Source organism: Salmo salar, chromosome ssa02 (genome assembly GCF_905237065.1).
Source record: "Salmo salar chromosome ssa02, Ssal_v3.1, whole genome shotgun sequence".
Lineage (NCBI taxonomy): Eukaryota > Metazoa > Chordata > Actinopteri > Salmoniformes > Salmonidae > Salmo > Salmo salar.
In genome coordinates, this window is record NC_059443.1 from 83,819,988 (window position 1) to 83,840,941 (window position 20,954).

The following is a 20,954-nucleotide window of genomic DNA, read 5'->3' on the forward strand; positions in this document are numbered from 1 at the left end:
AGGGGTTTAGGGTATAAGGGTTCAGGATGTAGGGGTTTAGGGTATAAGGGTGTAGGGGTTTAGGGTAGAGGGTTTTAGGGTGTAGGGGTTTAGGGTATAGGAGTTTAGGGTATAGGGATTTAGGGGTTCAGGGTATAGGGGTTCAGGATGTAGGGGTTTGGGTGTAGGGGTCATATGGGTTGAGGAGGGATCCTAATCACAGCAGTCTTTCTCTTCTTAAGCTGGGGAGGCAAGAACAAGGAAGGAGTCTTAAAATCAACACACACACACACACTTTGCACTACACTGCACTGCACACACAACTGGCTGTAGTCTATACTGTACACCCAACTGGCTGTAGTCTATACTGTACACCCAACTAGCTGTAGTCTACACTGTACACCCAACTGGCTGTAGTCTACACTGTACACCCAACTGGCTGTAGTCTACACTGTACACTCAACTGGCTGTAGACTTCACTGTACACCCAACTGGCTGTAGCCTACACTGTACACTGTACACCCAACTGGCTGTAGTCTACACTGTAAACTCAACTGGCTGTAGTCTACACTGCACACACAAATGGCTGTAGTCTATACTGTACACCCAACTACCTGTAGTCTACATTGTACCCTTCCTACCCAACTGGCTGTAATCTACACCGTACACTGTACACCCAACTGGCTGTAGTCTACACTGTACACTCAAATGGCTGTAGACTACACTGTACACCCAACTGGCTGTAGTCTACACTGTACACTCAACTGGCTGTAGACTACACTGTACACCCAACTGGCTTTAGCCTACACTGTACACTCAACTGGCTGTAGTCTACACTGTACATTCAACTGGCTGTAGTCTACACTGTACACCCAACTGGCTGTAGTCTACACTGTACACTCAACTGGCTGTAGTCTACACTGTACACTCAACTGGCTGTAGTCTACATTGTACACTCAACTGGCTGTAGTCAAAACAGTAAACCCAATTGGCTGTACTCTAGACCGTACACTGTAAGCCCAACTGGCTGAAGTCTACACTGTACACCCAACTGGCTGTAGTCTACACTGTACACCCAACTGGCTGTACTCTACACTGTACACACTCAACTGGCTGTAGTCTACACTGTACACTCAACTGGCTGTAGTCTACACTGTACACTCAACTGGCTGTAGTCTATACTGTACACCCAACTGGCTGTAGTCTACACTGTACACCCAACTGGCAGTACTCTACACTGTACACACCCAACTGGCTGTTGTCTACATTGTACACCCAACTGGCTGTAGTCTACACTATACACTTAAATGGCTGTAGTCTACATTGTACACTCAAATAGAAGTAGTCTACACTGTACACTCAACTAGAAGTAGTCTACACTGTACACTCAACTAGAAGTAGTATACACTGTACAATCAACTGGCTGTAGTCTACACTGTACACTCAACTAGAAGTAGTCAACACTGTACACTCAACTAGAAGTAGTCTACACTGTACACTCAACTAGAAGTAGTCTACACTGTACAATCAACTGGCTGTAGTCTACACTGTACACTCAACTAGAAGTAGTCTACACTGTACACTCAACTAGAAGTAGTCTACACTGTACACTCAACTGGCTGTAGTCTACACTGTACACTCAACTAGAAGTAGTCTACACTGTACACTCAACTGGCTGTAGTCTACACTGTACACTCAACTGGCTGTAGTCTACACTGTACACTCAACTGGCTGTAGTCTACACTGTACACCCAACTGTCTAGTCTACACTGTACACTCAACTAGAAGTAGTCTACACTGTACAGCCAACTAGAAGTAGTCTACACTGTACACTCAACTGGCTGTAGTCTACACTCTACACTCAACTAGAAGTAGTCTACACTGTACAGCCAACTAGAAGTAGTCTACACTGTACACTCAACTAGAAGTAGTCTACACTGTACAGTCAACTAGAAGTAGTCTACACTGTACACTCAACTGGATGTAGTCTACACTGTACAGTCAACTAGAAGTAGTCTACACTGTACACTCAACTGTCTAGTCTACACTGTACACTCAACTGGCTGTAGTCTACACTGTACACTCAACTGGCTGTAGTCTACACTCTACACTCAACTGGATGTAGTCTACACTGTACACTCAACTAGATGTAGTCTACACTGTACACTCAACTAGAAGTAGTCTACACTGTACACTCAACTGTCTAGTCTACACTGTACACCCAACTGGATGTAGTCTACACTGTACACTCAACTGGATGAAGTCTACACTGTACACTCAATTGGCTGTAGTCTACACTGTACACTCAACTAGAAGTAGTCTACACTGTACACTCAACTAGAAGTAGTCTACACTCTACACTCAACTGTCTAGTCTATACTGTACACCCAACTGTCTAGTCTACACTGTACACTCAACTGGCTGTAGTCTACACTGTACACTGTACACTCAACTGGCTGTAGTCTACACTGTACACTCAACTGGCTGTAGTCTATACTGTACACTCAACTGGCTGTAGACTACACTGTACACTCAACTGGCTGTAGTCTACACTGTACACCCAACTGGCTGTTGTCTACACTGTGGGTCAATGTCTCCAAGTCTCATAGATAGAAGCTGGAGCAACTTGTTCTGCCGTCCTGTTCTTCTCCTTGTCTCGTCTGTTATCATGGTCAAGATATAACCCGAGATAATGTAACACCTCTAGGTGACGTGGCCAAACTAAGCTAACCCACTAAACTAACCCACGGCAGCGTTATACATTATGAACTAGTGTCAGAGTTTGCGCAGTTTGGTTGTCAATAGCAACCGCCGAGGCAACAAAAAAAGAGGCACGCAGCTGAAACCTGGGATTTAATCCACGCGACCTGCACCACGGTGTAAATACCCTGGACCCGTCTTCACTCACGTCCGCTGATTTTCTAACACACACACACACACACACAGTCGGTAATAATATGAAACACACACCTATGTTACAACCTGAAAATGTGTGTTTTGCCGCCTCTATGATTTAACTGTGTGTGACCAAAATATTGTAACATTTTGCCTTTGCAACACGTCCAAGATAATACAATGCGGCTCTTTAATCGTAAAGGCTACATAACAATCTAATAGTCTAATTCAGGAACTGAATATAATTCTGATATCATTCTACGAGCCAGTGTTACATCCTACCTGGTTGGTTAGATTACGGTAACGGGTGTAGACAGTGTATAGTAACCCACTCACGTTGTCTGCAGTGTCTGCGTTCATACGGTGCATACCGGAGAAACCCGGGACCTCTCCTCATCTCGTGTGCAACCTATACACTCGGGGGGAATCGACTGAATCAGTTAACGTTTATATCTCCTTGGAATATGGACCGGTAACAGAGACCCTTAGAAAATCACTCGGTAACTTCCTCCTCGTTAATTGTTAAGTTAACCGTTTTCCTCCCCGTTCCACTCGCGCGCCTCCGCGGATTGCTCGAGCCCTTTCTGTTCCTCTGGCGTCTGCATTCCACGCCAAACCGCGGGGACGAGTGGTGACGGAAACACACGAGCTCACTCACCGGGAACCTTTCGGTTCGCCCCGAGTTTGGGTGGGGTGGGTGCACCTGCTGATGCGCAAAGTGTGAACACCACAGGTCTCCGTCTGGCGGACACGCGCGGCGCGGGCACGATGTAGGTCATAAAGGTGAGTTGCGTGTGGTTGGAATGCTGAACACTTGAACAGTCCTATATCTTGGTGGTGTAATCATAGGCGTCATAAACTTAACGAGGAGAATAAGATGCTAAATAATCTCAACTAGTTTGATGCGTCTTCAGAAAGATTCGAAAGCTCTTGACTCCCACATCTGTGTGCTTCATAGCATACTAAAGTCATAAATGAATGACGGTACAGTATCGAATGTTTGCTCAAACCAAGAGGGGACTGTCATTCTGAACCTGAAGGCAGTGGAGGAGCAGACTGAACTTATGCAGTGAAACGGCGCCCTCTAGTGGATCATAAAGACTAGTACAATTAGAGGGCCCAGATACACTAAATGACCAGAAGTATGTGGACATCTGCTCATAGAACATCTCATTCCAAAATCATGGGTATTAATATGGAGTTGGTCCCGCATTTGCTGCTATAACAGCCTCCACTCTTCTGGGAAGGATTTCCACCTGATGTTGAACCTCTGCTGCGAGAACTTGCTTCCATTCAGCCACAATGGCATTAGTGAGGTCGGGCACTGATGTTGGGCGATTACGCCTGGCTTGCAGTCGACGTTCCAATTCATCCCAAAGGTGTTCGATGGGGTTGAGGTCAGGGCTCTGTGCAGGCTAGCCAAGTTCTTCCATACTGATCTCAACAAACCATTTCTGTATGAACCTCGCTTTGTGCACTGAGGCATTGTCATGCTGAAACAGGAAAGGGCCTTCCCCAAACTGTTGCCACAGTGACAGGCAGAGGCAGACAGGTAGAAAACAGATAGACAGAGAGAGCAGACAAACAGGTAGGAAACAGATCAGACAGGCAGGCAGACAGAGAGCAGACAGGTAGAAACAGACACAGACAGACAGACAGACAGACAGACAGACAGACAGACAGACAGACAGACAGACAGACAGACAGAAAACAGAGCAGACAGACAGACAGACAGAGAGCAGACAGACAGAGAGAGAGAGAGCAGACAGACAGATAGGTAGAAAACAGAGCAGACAGGCAGGCAGGCAGACACAGACAGACATAATAATAACCACAGTAGACTGAATCTCACTGATATAAAAGCTTGTTATTAAAATGACAGACACATAGAAAACACATCATCGCCTTCATCATCATCACAGTAATATTAAATCAAAGATTTTGACAAGTAGAATCATCAGGTGTGTTACTGCTTGGTGGAAACAAAACCCTGCTCTCTGTAGATGGTAGTCCAGCCCAATGGCCAGCTCCACAGAAACACTTATAGCATTATAAACACTATGTATGGAGCAGCAATGCACGCTGTTATAGAGCTCCTATGAAGAGGAAGAGGGTGAAGAGGGTTTATAAAGGCCCATGGGCAGTGTAGAAAGTGGGAGTGACTTATTTACATTAGAAAACACATCCATGGCAACGTCTGAGGCAGTGTTGTGGCAGTAGAGAGACTTACTACTACCCTTATTAAACATCTATGTTCAAACATGTTCATAACATACTTATATCATGGTATAACAGGTCTGGTGTTGTGGCAGTCGAGAGACACTACTACCCTTATTAAACATCGATAATATGTTCATAACATGTTTATAACATACTAATATCATGGTATAACAGGTCTGGTGTTGTGGCAGTAGAGAGACTGACTACCCTTATTAAACATCTATAATATGTTCATAACATGTTCATAACATACTTATATCATGGTATAACAGGTCTGGTGTTGTGGCAGTAGAGACAGACTCTCAGTGCCGTAGACCAGTGTTCATAACAAGTCTTTTATAGTTCTATAACATGTTAACCTGTCTATATGTTCTAAAACATGTCTGTCTGATCTATGAGATACATAATACAGATCTGACAGAAATGTATGGTAGCTCTATCGATGACAACTCTATGACCTGTCTATGACACCTCTATGAGCTGTCTATGACACTGCTGTGACAGTCTATGACCTGTCTATAACCTCTCTATGACCTGTCTATGAACGGTCTATGACACCTCTATGACCTGTCTATGACACCTCTATGACCTGTCTATGATCCCTCTATGACCCGTCTATGACACCTCTATGACCCGTCTATGACACCTCTATGACCCGTCTATGACACCTCTATGACCCGTCTATGACACCTCTATGACCAATCTATGACACCTCTATGACCTGTCTATGACACCTCTATGACCTGTCTATGAAGTGTAATAACCGTCCGTTATAAGGACTGGAGAACACCAGTCGGTCTGTGGCAGTAGAACACTGTTAGTCCTACTCCCTACTGACACCAACAATTGTTTGTAAACAGAGGGTCTTCACGAGTCTATGCATCGATTGGCTTAATGAGTTTGTTTTGAGTGTTGATTGTTTGTGCATTTCGTCCTGTGACCACAGGGGACGAGCTAAATTACAGACTGCAGCATTAAGAGCAGTCTATACCATCCCAAACTGGTGATCAACCGTACGTCTCCTATTCTGACGTGTGATTGGTCTGCGTACGGCTCCTAGTCTAAAGTGATTGGTTCTGTTTGTACATCTGTTGTCAGCCAGTTCATTCACAAACTGACTCATCATTAAAGAGCAATACTGAAATAGAATAATGATAACAAATCAGAATCCCAACAACAACATATTGACCACATGAATCAGGAACACTGGTTTAACGAGACCAAGGAGAAGAAGCAACAAGACATAATAGAGAAGACAAGTCTTTTCTAGTGAGCGGTGGAGGGAAGGAGGGACGGGTTTAGTCCCCTAGCTTATTCAGGGCATCGCCATAGCAACAGACCAAGGGTTCTGCGACAAGTGGTGATTCTAACTCAGGTCTCCCTCATATCAAAAGGCATCGCCATGGCAACAGACCGAGGGTTCTGCGACAAGTGGTGATTCTAACTCAGGTCTCCCGCATATCAAAAGGCATCGTCATGGCAACAGACCGAGGGTTCTGCGACACGCGGTGGTTCTAACTCAGGTCTCCCGCATATCAAAAGGCATCGCCATGGCAACAGACCGAGGGTTCTGCGACACGCGGTGGTTCTAACTCAGGTCTCCCGCATATCAAAAGAAAGTAGTGGCCTATGTTGGGAATAGGGTGCCATTTCTGAATCTTGAGGGGGGAGGCTAAGAACACTACAGGATAGTGTGCTCCTACAGCAGAGCACATACATGTTACACACGTTACATAGGCCTATGTGTTTTAATGCTACGTCTGTGTTACAATACTGTCTGGTCCGAGGTCGGGGGTCACTGTGTCAGGGTCAGGAGGTCACTGTGGTAGTGTGCTATAAAACACAGCAGTGTGAGGTCACAACAGCAAGCCAACTGGGAACACTGCCCAAATGAAAGCTGCTTTGGAGTTTTATATAGCACCGCTCTGTTTAGCAATGTAGTAGTGTGCTGTCTGTCTGTTGGGAAGGGCTTTCTGCTGCTGTCAGGGCAGTGGTTGGGAAGGGCTTTCTGCTGCTGTCAGGGCAGCGGTTGGGAAGGGCTTTCTGCTGCTGTCAGGGCAGCGGTTGGGAAGGGCTTTCTGCTGCTGTCAGGCCAGCGGTTGGGAAGGGCTTTCTGCTGCTGTCAGGGCAGCGGTTGGGAAGGGCTTTCTGCTGCTGTCAGGCCAGCGGTTGGGAAGGGCTTTCTGCTGCTGTCAGGGCAGCGGTTGGGAAGGGCTTTCTGCTGCTGTCAGGGCAGCGGTTGGGAAGGGCTTTCTGCTGCTGTCAGGGCAGCGGTTGGGAAGGGCTTTCTGCTGCTGTCAGGGCAGCGGTTGGGAAGGGCTTTCTGCTGCTGTCAGGGCAGCGGTTGGGAAGGGCTTTCTGCTGCTGTCAGGGCAGCGGTTGGGAAGGGCTTTCTGCTGCTGTCAGATCAGTGGTTGGGAAGGGCTTTCTGCTGCTGTCAGATCAGTGGTTGGGAAAGGCTTTCTGCTGCTGTCAGATCAGTGGTTGGGAAAGGCTTTCTGCTGCTGTCAGATCAGTGGTTGGGAAAGGCTTTCTGCTGCTGTCAGATCAGTGGTTGGGAAGGGCTTTCTGCTGCTGTCAGATCAGTGGTTGGGAAGGGCTTTCTGCTGCTGTCAGATCAGCGGTTGGGAAGGGCTTTCTGCTGCTGTCAGGGCAACGGTTGGGAAAGGCTTTCTGCTGCTGTCAGATCAGTGGTTGGGAAGGGCTTTCTGCTGCTGTCAGATCAGTGGTTGGGAAAGGCTTTCTGCTGCTGTCAGGGCAGCGGTTGGGAAGGGCTTTCTGCTGCTGTCAGGGCAGCGGTTGGGAAAGGCTTTCTGCTGGTGACAGATCAGTGGTTGGGAAGGGCTTTCTGCTGCTGTCAGAATAAAGGACATCAGAGGGGCGAAGGGCAGGAGAGGTCATGTATTGGAATACGACAACATAATAATATACAGAATGATAATAGTATTGATGACATTCCTCTCAGTTCCTCGGAGAATAACCAAAGACACTATAGAAGTGAGCATACATATTGAGACATATAAACCTTATAACATCCATATTGTACTGTCTGTTTCTAAATCATCAGAGGGACCTTCTAGACCTAACCCAGGTCACCTAACTAACCTAGTGGTTGAATATGTGGACAACTACAAATACCTAGGTGTCTGGTTAGACTGTAAACTCTCCTTCCAGACTCACATTAAGCATCTCCAATCCAAAATTAAATCTGGTATCGGCTTCCTATTTCACAACAAAGCATCCTTCTCTCATGCTGCCAAACATACCCTCGTAAAACTGACTATCCTACTGATCCTTGACTTCGGCGATGTCATTTACAAAATAGCCTCCAACACTCTACTCAGCAAATTGTATGTAGTCTATCACAGTGCCATCCGTTTTGTCACCAAAGCCCCATACACTACCCACCACTGCAACCTCTATGCTCTCGTTGGCTGGCCCTCGCTTCATATTTGTCGCCAAACCCACTGGCTCCAGGTCATCTATAAGTCTTTACTAGGTAAAGCCCTGCCTTATTTCAACTCACTGGTCACCATAGCAGCACACGCTCCAGCAGGTATATTTCACTAGTCATCCCGAAAGCCAACACCCCTTTGGCCGCCTTTCCTTCCAGTTCTCTGCTGCCAATGACTGGAACGAATTGCAACAATCACTGAAGCTGGAGACTTATATCTCCCTCACTAACTTTAAGCACCAGCTGTCAGAGCAGCTTACAGATCATTGCACCTGTACATAGCCCATCTGTAGATAGCCCCCCCCTACTACCACATCCCCATATTGTTATTTATTGTTTCTCTTTTGCACCCCAGTGTCTCTACTTGCACATCATCATCTGCACATCTATCACTCCAGGGTTTATGCTAAATTGTAATTATTTCGCCACTACGGCCTATTTATTGCCTTACCTCCCTAATCTTACTCCATTTGCACACACTGTATATAGATTTTTTATATTGTGTTATTGACTGTAGGTTTGTTTATCCAATATGTAACTGTGTTGTTTTTGTCGCACTGCTTTGCTTTATCTTGGCCAGGTCGCACTGCTTTGCTTTATCTTGGCCAGGTCGCACTGCTTTGCTTTATCTTGGCCAGGTCGCAGTTGTAAATGAGAACATGTTCTCAACTGGCCTACCTGGTTAAATAAAGGTGAAATAAAATAAAATAAAAATAAATAAATAAATAAAAATGTTAAGTTATTTTAGATGATGACACCTAGCTATATAGCTACTGAAACAGATGTAATTTTGCTATGTTTTTGGGGAAGAACATTGTTTGCATCCATGAGCTAGCTAGCTTTTTTTATGACCAGCACTGTAGGTGCGCGAGACAACTTTACCAGCATCATAGCATACGTATCAATGAATCGTTGTGACATATGAAATACGAGTGATAGTGTAATCAATGTGTAATAACTATGTAAAAAAATGTATCAACGCTTTCAATTATTATGTGACGGGCAGTCATAGTCAGGTCCTAATTGGTCAACAAGCTTATTTGACACGTCAAATAGTGTTAAATAGTATATTTTTTGACACGCAAAGACCCAAACAATGTTCCATAGAATTCCTGGTTGAGAATGAAACGACTGAACAAATGAACAACGAAACAGAAGTGAAAGAAATGGGTTTTGATTATGTTTTACTGGTAACGGGGACATACGTAAATGCCATCAAAATAACCTTTTGGTCAGTGGTGTGTGTGTGTAACCTTTATTTAACTAGGAAAATATTGTATATCTGTATCGGCCAAAAATGTCATATCGGTGCATCACAAATAATAATACTAGTAATAACAATAACAGTAATAATAATAATAGTAATAATAATACTAGTAATAATAGTAAAAATAATAACAGTAATAATAATAGTAATACTAGTAATAATAATGCTAGTAATAATAATAATGCTAGTAATAATAATAATGGTAGTAATAATAATACTAGTAATGGTAGTAATAATAATAACAGTAATAATAGTAATACCAGTAATAATAATACTAGTAATAATAGTAATAATAATAACAGTAATAGCAATAAAATTATTATTATTATAGTAGTAGTAGTAAATACTGGCTGTAGTAGGATAATACCTGCACTAGTCTGGAATGTAATAATAATAATAACAATAATAGTAATAAAAAAACTATAATAATAATAATAATAATAATGGCTGTAGTAGGATAATACCTGCACTAGTCTGGAATGTAATAATAATAATAATAATAACAATAATAGTAATAATAATAACAATAATAATAACAATAACAGTAATAATGTCTGTAGTGTGATAATACCTGCACTAGACTGGAATGTAATAGTAGTACAATCAGGAGAAACACCTTCACCGTCTGTCACTTCTAGACTACTCTACCACGCACGGACACACACGCACGCACACTACACTGGAGGGTTACATAACTAACTTTACATCCTGTCTGTCACTTCTAGACTACTCTACCACGCACGGACACGCACACTACAGTGGAGGGTTACATAACTAACTTTACATCCTGTCTGTCACTTCTAGACTACTCTACCACACACGGACACACACGCACGCACACTACACTGCACTACACTGGAGGGTTACATAACTAACTTTACATCCTGTCTGTCCAGGACACATAAACCAGTGATTTACAGCCTGTCTGTCCAGGACACATAAACCAGTGATTTACAGCCTGTCTGTCCAGGACACATAAACCAGTGATTTACATCCTGTCTGTCCAGGACACATAAACCAGTGATTTACAGCCTGTCTGTCCAGGACACATAAACCAGTGATTTACATCCTGTCTGTCCAGGACACATAAACCAGTGATTACATCATGTCTGTCCAGGACACATTAACCAGTGATTTACATCCTGTCTGTCCAGGACACATAAACCAGTGATTTACATCCTGTCTGTCCAGGACACATTAACCAGTGATTACCTCATGTCTGTCCAGGACACATTAACCAGTGATTTACATCCTGTCTGTCCAGGACACATAAACCAGTGATTTACATCCTGTCTGTCCAGGACACATTAACCAGTGATTACATCCTGTCTGTCCAGGACACATTAACCAGTGATTTACATCCTGTCTGTCCAGGACACATAAATCAGTGATTTACATCCTGTCTGTCCAGGACACATAAACCAGTGATTACATCATGTCTGTCCAGGACACATAAACCAGTGATTTACATCCTGTCTGTCCAGGACACATAAACCAGTGATTTACATCCTGTCTGTCCAGGACACATAAACCAGTGATCTCCCCACGTTTCTATAGTTCTATTCACATCTCCCTGTTGTTGTTTTTGTCGCACTGCTTTGCTTTATCTTGGCCAGGTCGCAGTTGTAAATGAGAACTTGTTCTCAACTAGCCTACCTGGTCAAATAAAGGTGAAATAATAAATCTCTCCACGTTTCTATGGTTCTATTCACATCTCTCCATGTTTCTATGGTTCTATTCACATCTCTCCACGTTTCTATGGTTCAATTCGCATCTCTCCACGTTTCTATGGTTCTATTCACATCTCTCCACGTTTCTATGGTTCTATTCACATCTCTCCACGTTTCTATGGTTCTATTCACATTTCTCCACGTTTCTATGGTTCAATTCGCATCTCTCCACGTTTCTATGGTTCTATTCACATCTCTCCACGTTTCTATGGTTCTATTCACATCTCTCCACGTTTCTATGGTTCTATTCACATTTCTCCACGTTTCTATGGTTCAATTCGCATCTCTCCACGTTTCTATGGTTCTATTCACATCTCTCCACGTTTCTATGGTTCTATTCACATCTCTCCACGTTTCTATGGTTCTATTCACATCTCTCCACGTTTCTATGGTTCTATTCACATCTCTCCACGTTTCTATGGTTCAATTCACATCTCTCCACGTTTCTATGGTTCAATTCACATCTCTCCACGTTTCTATGGTTCAATTCACATCTCTCCACGTTTCTATGGTTCAATTCACATCTCTCCACGTTTCTATGGTTCTATTCACATCTCTCCACGTTTCTATGGTTCAATTCACATCTCTCCACGTTTCTATGGTTCTATTCACATCTCTCCACGTTTCTATGGTTCAATTCACATCTCTCCACGTTTCTATGGTTCAATTCACATCTCTCCATGTTTCTATGGTTCTATTCACATCTCTCCACGTTTCTATGGTTCAATTCACATCTCTCCACGTTTCTATGGTTCAATTCACATATCTCCACGTTTCTATGGTTCAATTCACATCTCTCCACGTTTCTATGGTTCAATTCACATCTCTCCACGTTTCTATGGTTAAATTCACATCTCTCCATCCCTCCTTTCTTGACATCACTTCTTCACAAGTCCACTCCTTCCTTCAACTTCCTGTGACGTCATCACCCCTCGCCCCCGGTCTCCGTGTGTCATCTGGATGTCTTCATCTGATTGGCTGCTGGCGTGTAGAGGTATCGGTAGATGGCGTAGTAATGGACGCCTGCTCCCATGGCAACAAACAGGTGCCAGATAGCATGGGCGAATGGGACGAGGCCATCACTCTTGAAGAACACCATGCCCAGACAGTAACAGGCACCGCCCACTAATAACTCACACAGCCCCTCACGGTCCGGCTACAGGGGGACAAAAAGGGTTAAAGGGACGGTCCACCCAAATTACATTCTCTCTCAAACATGGTTAATAATTCATACACTGATCCATCACACTCTTTCCCCTCCTTGAGCCCACCGTTCTCTCTGTTTTTGTTTAGCCTTGTGTTGTTTTGTTTTGACTACTGTTTTTTGTTTCATTTCTACAATTGTAAAGAGACTTTGAGGACCTAAAGTTCTTTTTAAAGTCCCATGTGTTATTATGATTATAACATACTGGTTCTTACCCAGTAAGCAGTCTACGGACAAGAGAAAGCTTTCGATGCTTTGGTTTCGTTTACCTGGCCACCGTCTTAAAATGCTAACTTTTTTTGCATTTGTGCCCCAAAACCAATGCAAGTCAATATCCCCGATTTGAGCATTTTTGGAGTTTGATGCCTAAAAGTGTCTCACCATGGACAGGATGACCAAGGCTGGGAACACTCCCATCACTGTATAACAGATCAGTTCCATCAGCTTATACCTGGAGACAAGAAGAGACAGAGAGAGAGAGAAGGGAGAGAGAGAAGGGAAGAGAGAGACAAGGGAGAGAGAGAAGGGGAGAGAGAGACAAGGAGAGAGAGAAGGGGAGAGAGAGACAAGGAGAGAGAGAAGGGGAGAGAGAGACAAGGAGAGAGAGACAAGGGAGAGAGAGAAGGGGAGAGAGAGACAAGGAGAGAGAGAGAAGGGGAGAGAAGAGAGTGAAAGAGAGGAGAAAGAGTGAGAGAGAGAGAGAGAACAAGGGAGAGAGAGACACCCACACACCCCCTCATCCACAAACACGTTACCTCTCGTGGAAGAAGACACCCACACACCCCCTCATCCACAAACACGTTACCTCTCGTGGAAGAAGAAGACGTATGTGGTTCCGACAGAGGCCATCACCCAGACCAACCACCTCATGTGACAGGTCCAGGGTCCTAGCTCCCGCAGGTTCAACCTGGATAATATTCATGTTACATCACATACTTTAAACAGACTACACACAAAACAAGGTCATCATATTCACAAGTTCAGTAGACTGATCTGATGATGTAGTCCAGACTAGTGTAGTCCAGACTAGTGTAGTCCATTATATGATGATGTAGTCCAGACTAGTGTAGTCCAGACTAGTGTAGTACAGTATATGATGATGGAGTCCAGACTAGTGTAGTCCAGTATATGATGCTGTAGTCCAGACTAGTGTAGTCCAGTATATGATGATGTAGTCCAGACTAGTGTAGTCCAGACTAGTGTAGTACAGAATATGATGCTGTAGTCCAGACTAGTGTAGTCCAGTATATGATGATGTAGTCCAGACTAGTGTAGTCCAGTATATGATGATGTAGTCCAGACTAGTGTAGTCCAGACTAGTGTAGTCCAGTATATGATGATGTAGTCCAGACTAGTGTAGTCCAGTATATGATGATGTAGTCCAGACTAGTGTAGTCCAGACTAGTGTAGTACAGTATATGATGATGTAGTCCAGACTAGTGTAGTACAGTATATGATGATCTAGTCCAGACTAGTGTAGTCCAGTATATGATGATCTAGTCCAGACTAGTGTAGTCCAGTATATGATGCTGTAGTCCAGACTAGTGTAGTCCAGTATATGATGCTGTAGTCCAGACTAGTGTAGTCCAGTATATGATGCTGTAGTCCAGACTAGTGTAGTCCAGTATATGATGCTGTAGTCCAGACTAGTGTAGTACAGTATATGATGATCTAGTCCAGACTAGTGTAGTACAGACTAGTGTAGTCCAGTATATGATGCTGTAGTCCAGACTAGTGTAGTACAGACTAGTGTAGTCCAGTATATGATGCTGTAGTCCAGACTAGTGTAGTACAGTATATGATCTAGTCCAGACTAGTGTAGTCCAGTATATGATGATGTAGTCCAGACTAGTGTAGTACAGACTAGTGTAGTCCAGTATATGATCTAGTCCAGACTAGTGTAGTCCAGTATATGATGATGTAGTCCAGACTAGTGTAGTACAGTATATGATGATGTAGTCCAGACTAGTGTAGTACAGTATATGATGATCTAGTCCAGACTAGTGTAGTCCAGTATATGATGATGTAGTCCAGACTAGTGTAGTACAGACTAGTGTAGTCCAGTATATGATGCTGTAGTCCAGACTAGTGTAGTCCAGTATATGATGCTGTAGTCCAGACTAGTGTAGTCCAGTATATGGTGATGTAGTCCAGACTAGCGTAGTACAGTATATGATGATCTAGTCCAGACTAGTGTAGTCCAGTATGTGATGCTGTAGTCCAGACTAGTGTAGTCCAGTATATGATGATGTAGTCCAGACTAGTGTAGTACAGTATATGATGCTGTAGTCCAGACTAGCGTAGTCCAGACTAGTGTAGTACAGTATATGATGATGTAGTCTAGACTAGTGTAGTCCAGAGTAGTGTAGCACAGTATGTGATGCTGTAGTCCAGACTAGTGTAGTCCAGACTAGTGTAGTCCAGTATATGATGCTGTAGTCCAGACTAGTGTAGTACAGTATATGATGCTGTAGTCCAGACTAGTCTCTGTAGTCCAGACTAGTGTAGTACAGTATATGATGATGTAGTCCAGACTAGTGTAGTCCAGTATATGATGCTGTAGTCCAGACTAGTGTAGTACAGTATATGATGATGTAGTCCAGACTAGTGTAGTCCAGTATATGATGATCTAGTCCAGACTAGTGTAGTCCAGTATATGATGCTGTAGTCCAGACTAGTGTAGTACAGTATATGATGATCTAGTCCAGACTAGTGTAGTCCAGTATATGATGCTGTAGTCCAGACTAGTGTAGTACAGTATATGATGCTGTAGTCCAGACTAGTGTAGTCCAGTATATGATGATGTAGTCCAGACTAGTCTAGTACAGTATGTGATGCGGTAGTCCAGACTAGTGTAGTCCAGTATATGATGCTGTAGTCCAGACTAGTGTAGTACAGTATATGTCAGATATTATAATGGTAGATTATTATATATATACATGCAGCCTGGTATCATTATTATATACATACATGCAGCCTGGTATCACAGATATTATAATGGTATATTATTATATATATACATGCAGCCTGGTATCACAGATATTATAATGGTAGATTATTATATATATACATGCAGCCTGGTATCATTATTATATATATACATGCAGCCTGGTATCACAGATATTATAATGGTAGATTATTATATATATACATGCAGCCTGGTATCATTATTATATATATACATGCAGCCTGGTATCACAGATATTATAATGGTAGATTATTATATATATACATGCAGCCTGGTATCATTATTATATATATACATGCAGCCTGGTATCACAGATATTATAATGGTAGATTATTATATATATACATGCAGCCTGGTATCATTATTATATATATACACATGCAGCCTGGTATCACAGATATTATAATGGTAGATTATTATATATATACATGCAGCCTGGTATCACAGATATTATAATGGTAGATTATTATATACATACATGCAGCCTGGTATCACAGATATTATAATGGTAGATTATTATCCTTACACTAAATGACCAAAAGTATGTGGACACCTGCTCGTCAAACATCTCATTCCAAAATCATGGGCATTAATATTTGTATTTGTATTTATTATGGATCCCCATTAGTTCCTGCCAAGGCAGCAGCTACTCTTCATGGGGTTTATTATGGATCCCCATTAGTTCCTGCCAAGGCAGCAGCTACTCTTCCTGGGGTTTATTATGGATCCCCATTAGTTCCTGCCAAGGCAGCATCTACTCTTCATGGGGTCCAGCAAATTAAGGCAGTTATACAATTTTATAACATTACAACACATTCACAGATTTCCCAACACACTGTGTGCCCTCAGGCCCCTACTCTGCCCCTACCACAAATCTGTGTGTGTGTGTATAGTGCGTATGCTATTGTGTGTGTGTGTGTGTGTGTGTGTGTGTGTGTGTGTGTGTGTGTGTGTGTGTGTAATAGTGCGTATGCTATCGTGTGTGTGTGCATGTATCTGTGCCAATGTTTGTGTCTCTTCACAGTCCCCGCTGTTCCATAAGTTGTATTTTTACCTGCCTTTTAAATCTGATTCTACTGCTTGCATCAGTTACCTGATGTGGTATAGAGTTCCATGTAGTCATGGCTCTATGTAGTACTGTGTGCCTCCCATAGTCTGTTCTGGACTTGGGGACTGTGAAGAGACCTCTGGTGGCATGTTTTGTGGGGTATGGGTGGGTGTCCGAGCTGTGTGCCAGTAGTTTAGACAGACAGCTCGGTGCTTTCAACATGTCAATACCTCTCATAAATACAAGTAGTGATGTCGTCAATCTCTCCTCCACTTTGAGCCAGGAGAGATTGACATGCTTATTATTAATGTTAGCTCTCTGTGTACATCCAAGGGCCAGCCGTGCTGCCCTGTTCTGAGCCAATTGCAAATTTCCTAAGTCCTTTTGTGTGGCACCTGACCACATGACTGAACAGTAGTCAAGGTGCGACAAAACTAGGGCCTGTTGGACCTGCTTTGTTGATAGTGTTGTTAAGAAGACAGAGAAACACTTTATTATGGACAGACTTCTCCCCATCTTAGCTACTATTGTATCAACATGTTTTGACCATGACAGTTTACAATCCAGGCTTACTCCAAGCAGTTTAGTCACCTCAACCTGCTCAATTTCCACATTATTTATTACAAGATTTAGTTGAGATTTAGGGTTTAGTGAATGTTTTGTCCCAAATACAATGCTTTTAGTTTTAGAAATATTTAGGGCTAACTTATTCCTTGCCACCCACTCTGAAACTAACTGCAACTCTTTGTTAAGTGTTGCAGTCATTTCTGTCGCTGTAGTAGCTGACGTGTATAGTGTTGAGTCATCCGCATACATAGACACACTGGCTTTACTCAAAGTCAGTGGCATGTCATTTGTAAAAAAAAAAAAAAAAGCAGCTAACCTGGGGAATTCCTGCTTCTACCTGGATTATATTTGAGAGGCTTCCATTAAAGAACACCCTCTGTGTCCTGTTAGACAAGTAACTCTTTATCCACATTATAGCAGGGGGTGTAAAGTCATACGTTTTTCCAGCAGCAGACTATGATCGATAATGTCAAAAGCCGCACTGAAGTCTAACAAGACATCCCCCACAATCATTTTATCATCAATTTCATTTGTGTGAGTGCTGTGGTTGTTGAGTGTTCTTCCCCATAAAGCGTGCTGAAAGTTTACTGTGGAGTTGGTCCCACCTTTGCTGTTATAACAACTGAAGACTGTGGAGAAGCTCTGGACTATAGAGATAGATACAGTAGTGTAGTCTAGTTATAGAGACAGTAGTGTAGTCTAGTTATAGAGAAAGTAGTCTAGTTATAGAGACAGTAGTCTAGTTATAGAGACAGTAGTCTAGTTATAGAGACAGTAGTGTAGTCTAGTTAAAGAGACAGTAGTGTAGTCTAGTTAAAGAGACAGTAGTAGTTATAGAGACAGCAGTGTAGTTATAGAGACAGTAGTGTAGTCTAGTTATAGAAACAGTAGTCTAGTTATAGAGACAGTAGTGTAGTCTAGTTATAGAGACAGTAGTGGTTATAGAGACAGTAGTGTAGTCTAGTTATACAGACAGTAGTCTAGTTATAGAGACAGTAGTGTAGTTATAGAGACAGTAGTGTAGTCCAGTTATAGAGACAGTAGTGTAGTTATAGAGACAGAAGTATAGTTATAGAGACAGTAGTGTAGTGTAGTTATAGAGACAGTAGTCTAGTTATAGAGACAGTAGTCTAGTTATAGAGACAGTAGTCTAGTTATAGAGACAGTAGTGTAGTCTAGTTAAAGAGACAGTAGTGTAGTCTAGTTAAAGAGACAGTAGTAGTTATAGAGACAGCAGTGTAGTTATAGAGACAGTAGTGTAGTCTAGTTATAGAGACAGTAGTGTAGTTATAGAGGCAGTAGTGTAGTCTAGCTATAGAGACAGTAGTCTAGTTATAGAGACAGTAGTGTAGTCTAGTTATAGAGACAGTAGTCTAGTTATAGAGACAGTAGTCTAGTCTAGTTATAGAGACAGCAGTGTAGTCTAGTTATAGAGACAGTAGTGTAGTTATAGAGACAGTAGTGTAGTCTAGTTATAGAGACAGTAGTGTAGTCTAGTTATAGAGACAGTAGTGTAGTCTAGTTACAGAGACAGTAGTGTAGTCTAGTTATAGAGACAGTAGTCTAGTTATAGAGACAGTAGTCTAGTTATAGAGACAGTAGTCTAGTTATAGAGACAGTAGTCTAGTTACAGAGACAGTAGTGTAGTCTAGTTATAGAGACAGTAGTCTAGTTATAGAGACAGTAGTCTAGTTATAGAGACAGTAGTGTAGTCTAGTTATAGAGACAGTAGTCTAGTTATAGAGACAGTAGTCTAGTCTAGTTAAAGAGACAGTAGTGTAGTCTAGTTATAGAGACAGTAGTAGTTATAGAGACAGCAGTGTAGTTATAGAGGCAGTAGTGTAGTCTAGTTATAGAGACAGTAGTCTAGTTATAGAGACAGTAGTCTAGTTATAGAGACAGTAGTCTAGTTATAGAGACAGTAGTCTAGTTACAGAGACAGTAGTGTAGTCTAGTTATAGAGACAGTAGTCTAGTTATAGAGACAGTAGTCTAGTTATAGAGACAGTAGTCTAGTTATAGAGACAGTAGTGTAGTCTAGTTATAGAGACAGTAGTCTAGTTATAGAGACAGTAGTCTAGTCTAGTTAAAGAGACAGTAGTGTAGTCTAGTTATAGAGACAGTAGTAGTTATAGAGACAGCAGTGTAGTTATAGAGACAGTAGTGTAGTCTAGCTATAGAGACAGTAGTCTAGTTATAGAGACAGTAGTGTAGTCTAGTTATAGAGACAGTAGTCTAGTTATAGAGACAGTAGTCTAGTCTAGTTATAGAGACAGTAGTGTAGTTATAGAGACAGTAGTGTAGTCTAGTTATAGAGACAGTAGTGTAGTTATAGAGACAGTAGTGTAGTGTAGTTATAGAGACAGTAGTGTAGTCTAGTTATAGAGACAGTAGTGTAGTCTAGTTACAGAGACAGTAGTGTAGTCTAGTTATAGAGACAGTAGTGTAGTCTAGTTAAAGAGACAGTAGTGTAGTCTAGTTAAAGAGACAGTAGTGTAGTCTAGTTAAAGAGACAGTAGTGTAGTCTAGTTATAGAGACAGTAGTAGTTATAGAGACAGTAGTGTAGTCTAGTTATAGAAACAGTAGTCTAGTTATAGAGACAGTAGTGTAGTCTAGTTATAGATACAGTAGTGTAGTCTAGTTATAGAGACAGTAGTCTAGTTATAGAGACAGAAGTGTAGTTATAGAGACAGTAGTGTAGTCCAGTTATAGAGACAGTAGTGTAGTTATAGAGACAGTAGTGTAGTTATAGAGACAGTAGTGTAGTCTAGTTATAGAGACAGTAGTGTAGTTAGAGACAGTAGTGTAGTCTAGCTATAGAGACAGTTGTCTAGTTATAGAGACAGTAGTGTAGTCTAGTTATAGAGACAGTAGTCTAGTTATAGAGACAGTAGTCTAGTCTAGTTATAGAGACAGTAGTGTAGTTATAGAGACAGTAGTGTAGTTATAGAGACAGTAGTGTAGTGTAGTTATAGAGACAGTAGTGTAGTCTAGTTATAGAGACAGTAGTGTAGTCTAGTTACAGAGACAGTAGTGTAGTCTAGTTATAGAGACAGTAGTGTAGTCTAGTTAAAGAGACAGTAGTGTAGTCTAGTTATAGAGACAGTAGTCTAGTTATAGAGACAGTAGTCTAGTTATAGAGACAGTAGTCTAGTTATAGAGACAGTAGTCTAGTTACAGAGACAGTAGTGTAGTCTAGTTATAGAGACAATAGTAGTTATAGAGACAGTAGTGTAGTCTAGTTATAGAGACAGTAGTGTAGTCTAGTTATAGAGACAGTAGTCTAGTTATAGACACAGTGTAGTCTAGTTATAGAGACAGTAGTCTAGTTATAGAGACAGTAGTGTAGTCTAGTTATAGAGACAGTAGTGTAGTCTAGTTAAAGAGACAGTAGTGTAGTCTAGTTATAGAGACAGTAGTCTAGTTATAGAGACAGTAGTAGTTATAGAGACAGTAGTGTAGTCTAGTTATAGAGACAGTAGTCTAGTTAGAGACAGTAGTGTAGTCTAGTTATAGAGATAGTAGTGTATTCTAGTTATAGAGACAGTAGTGTAGTCTAGTTATAGAGACAGTAGTATAGTTATAGAGACAGTAGTGTAGTCTAGTTATAGAGACAGTAGTG

At 42.1% G+C, this 20,954-nt stretch overlaps 1 protein-coding gene across 1 annotated transcript in view; it reads right to left on the reverse strand.

Annotated features, from left to right (window-relative positions):
* Nucleotides 1-12,278: 12,278 nt before the first annotated feature.
* The window catches only part of LOC106591432 (monocyte to macrophage differentiation factor 2), a 36,968-nt gene continuing 28,292 nt past the window's right edge, over nt 12,279-20,954 (reverse strand). The window contains exons 5-7 of the mRNA XM_045711296.1: nt 13,555-13,656; nt 13,131-13,200; nt 12,279-12,701 (exon numbers count right to left, since the gene is read on the reverse strand). Coding sequence (XP_045567252.1) covers nt 12,498-12,701; nt 13,131-13,200; nt 13,555-13,656 — 376 coding nt within the window. The 3' untranslated portion in view covers nt 12,279-12,497. The remainder of the gene's footprint in view (nt 12,702-13,130; nt 13,201-13,554; nt 13,657-20,954) is intronic.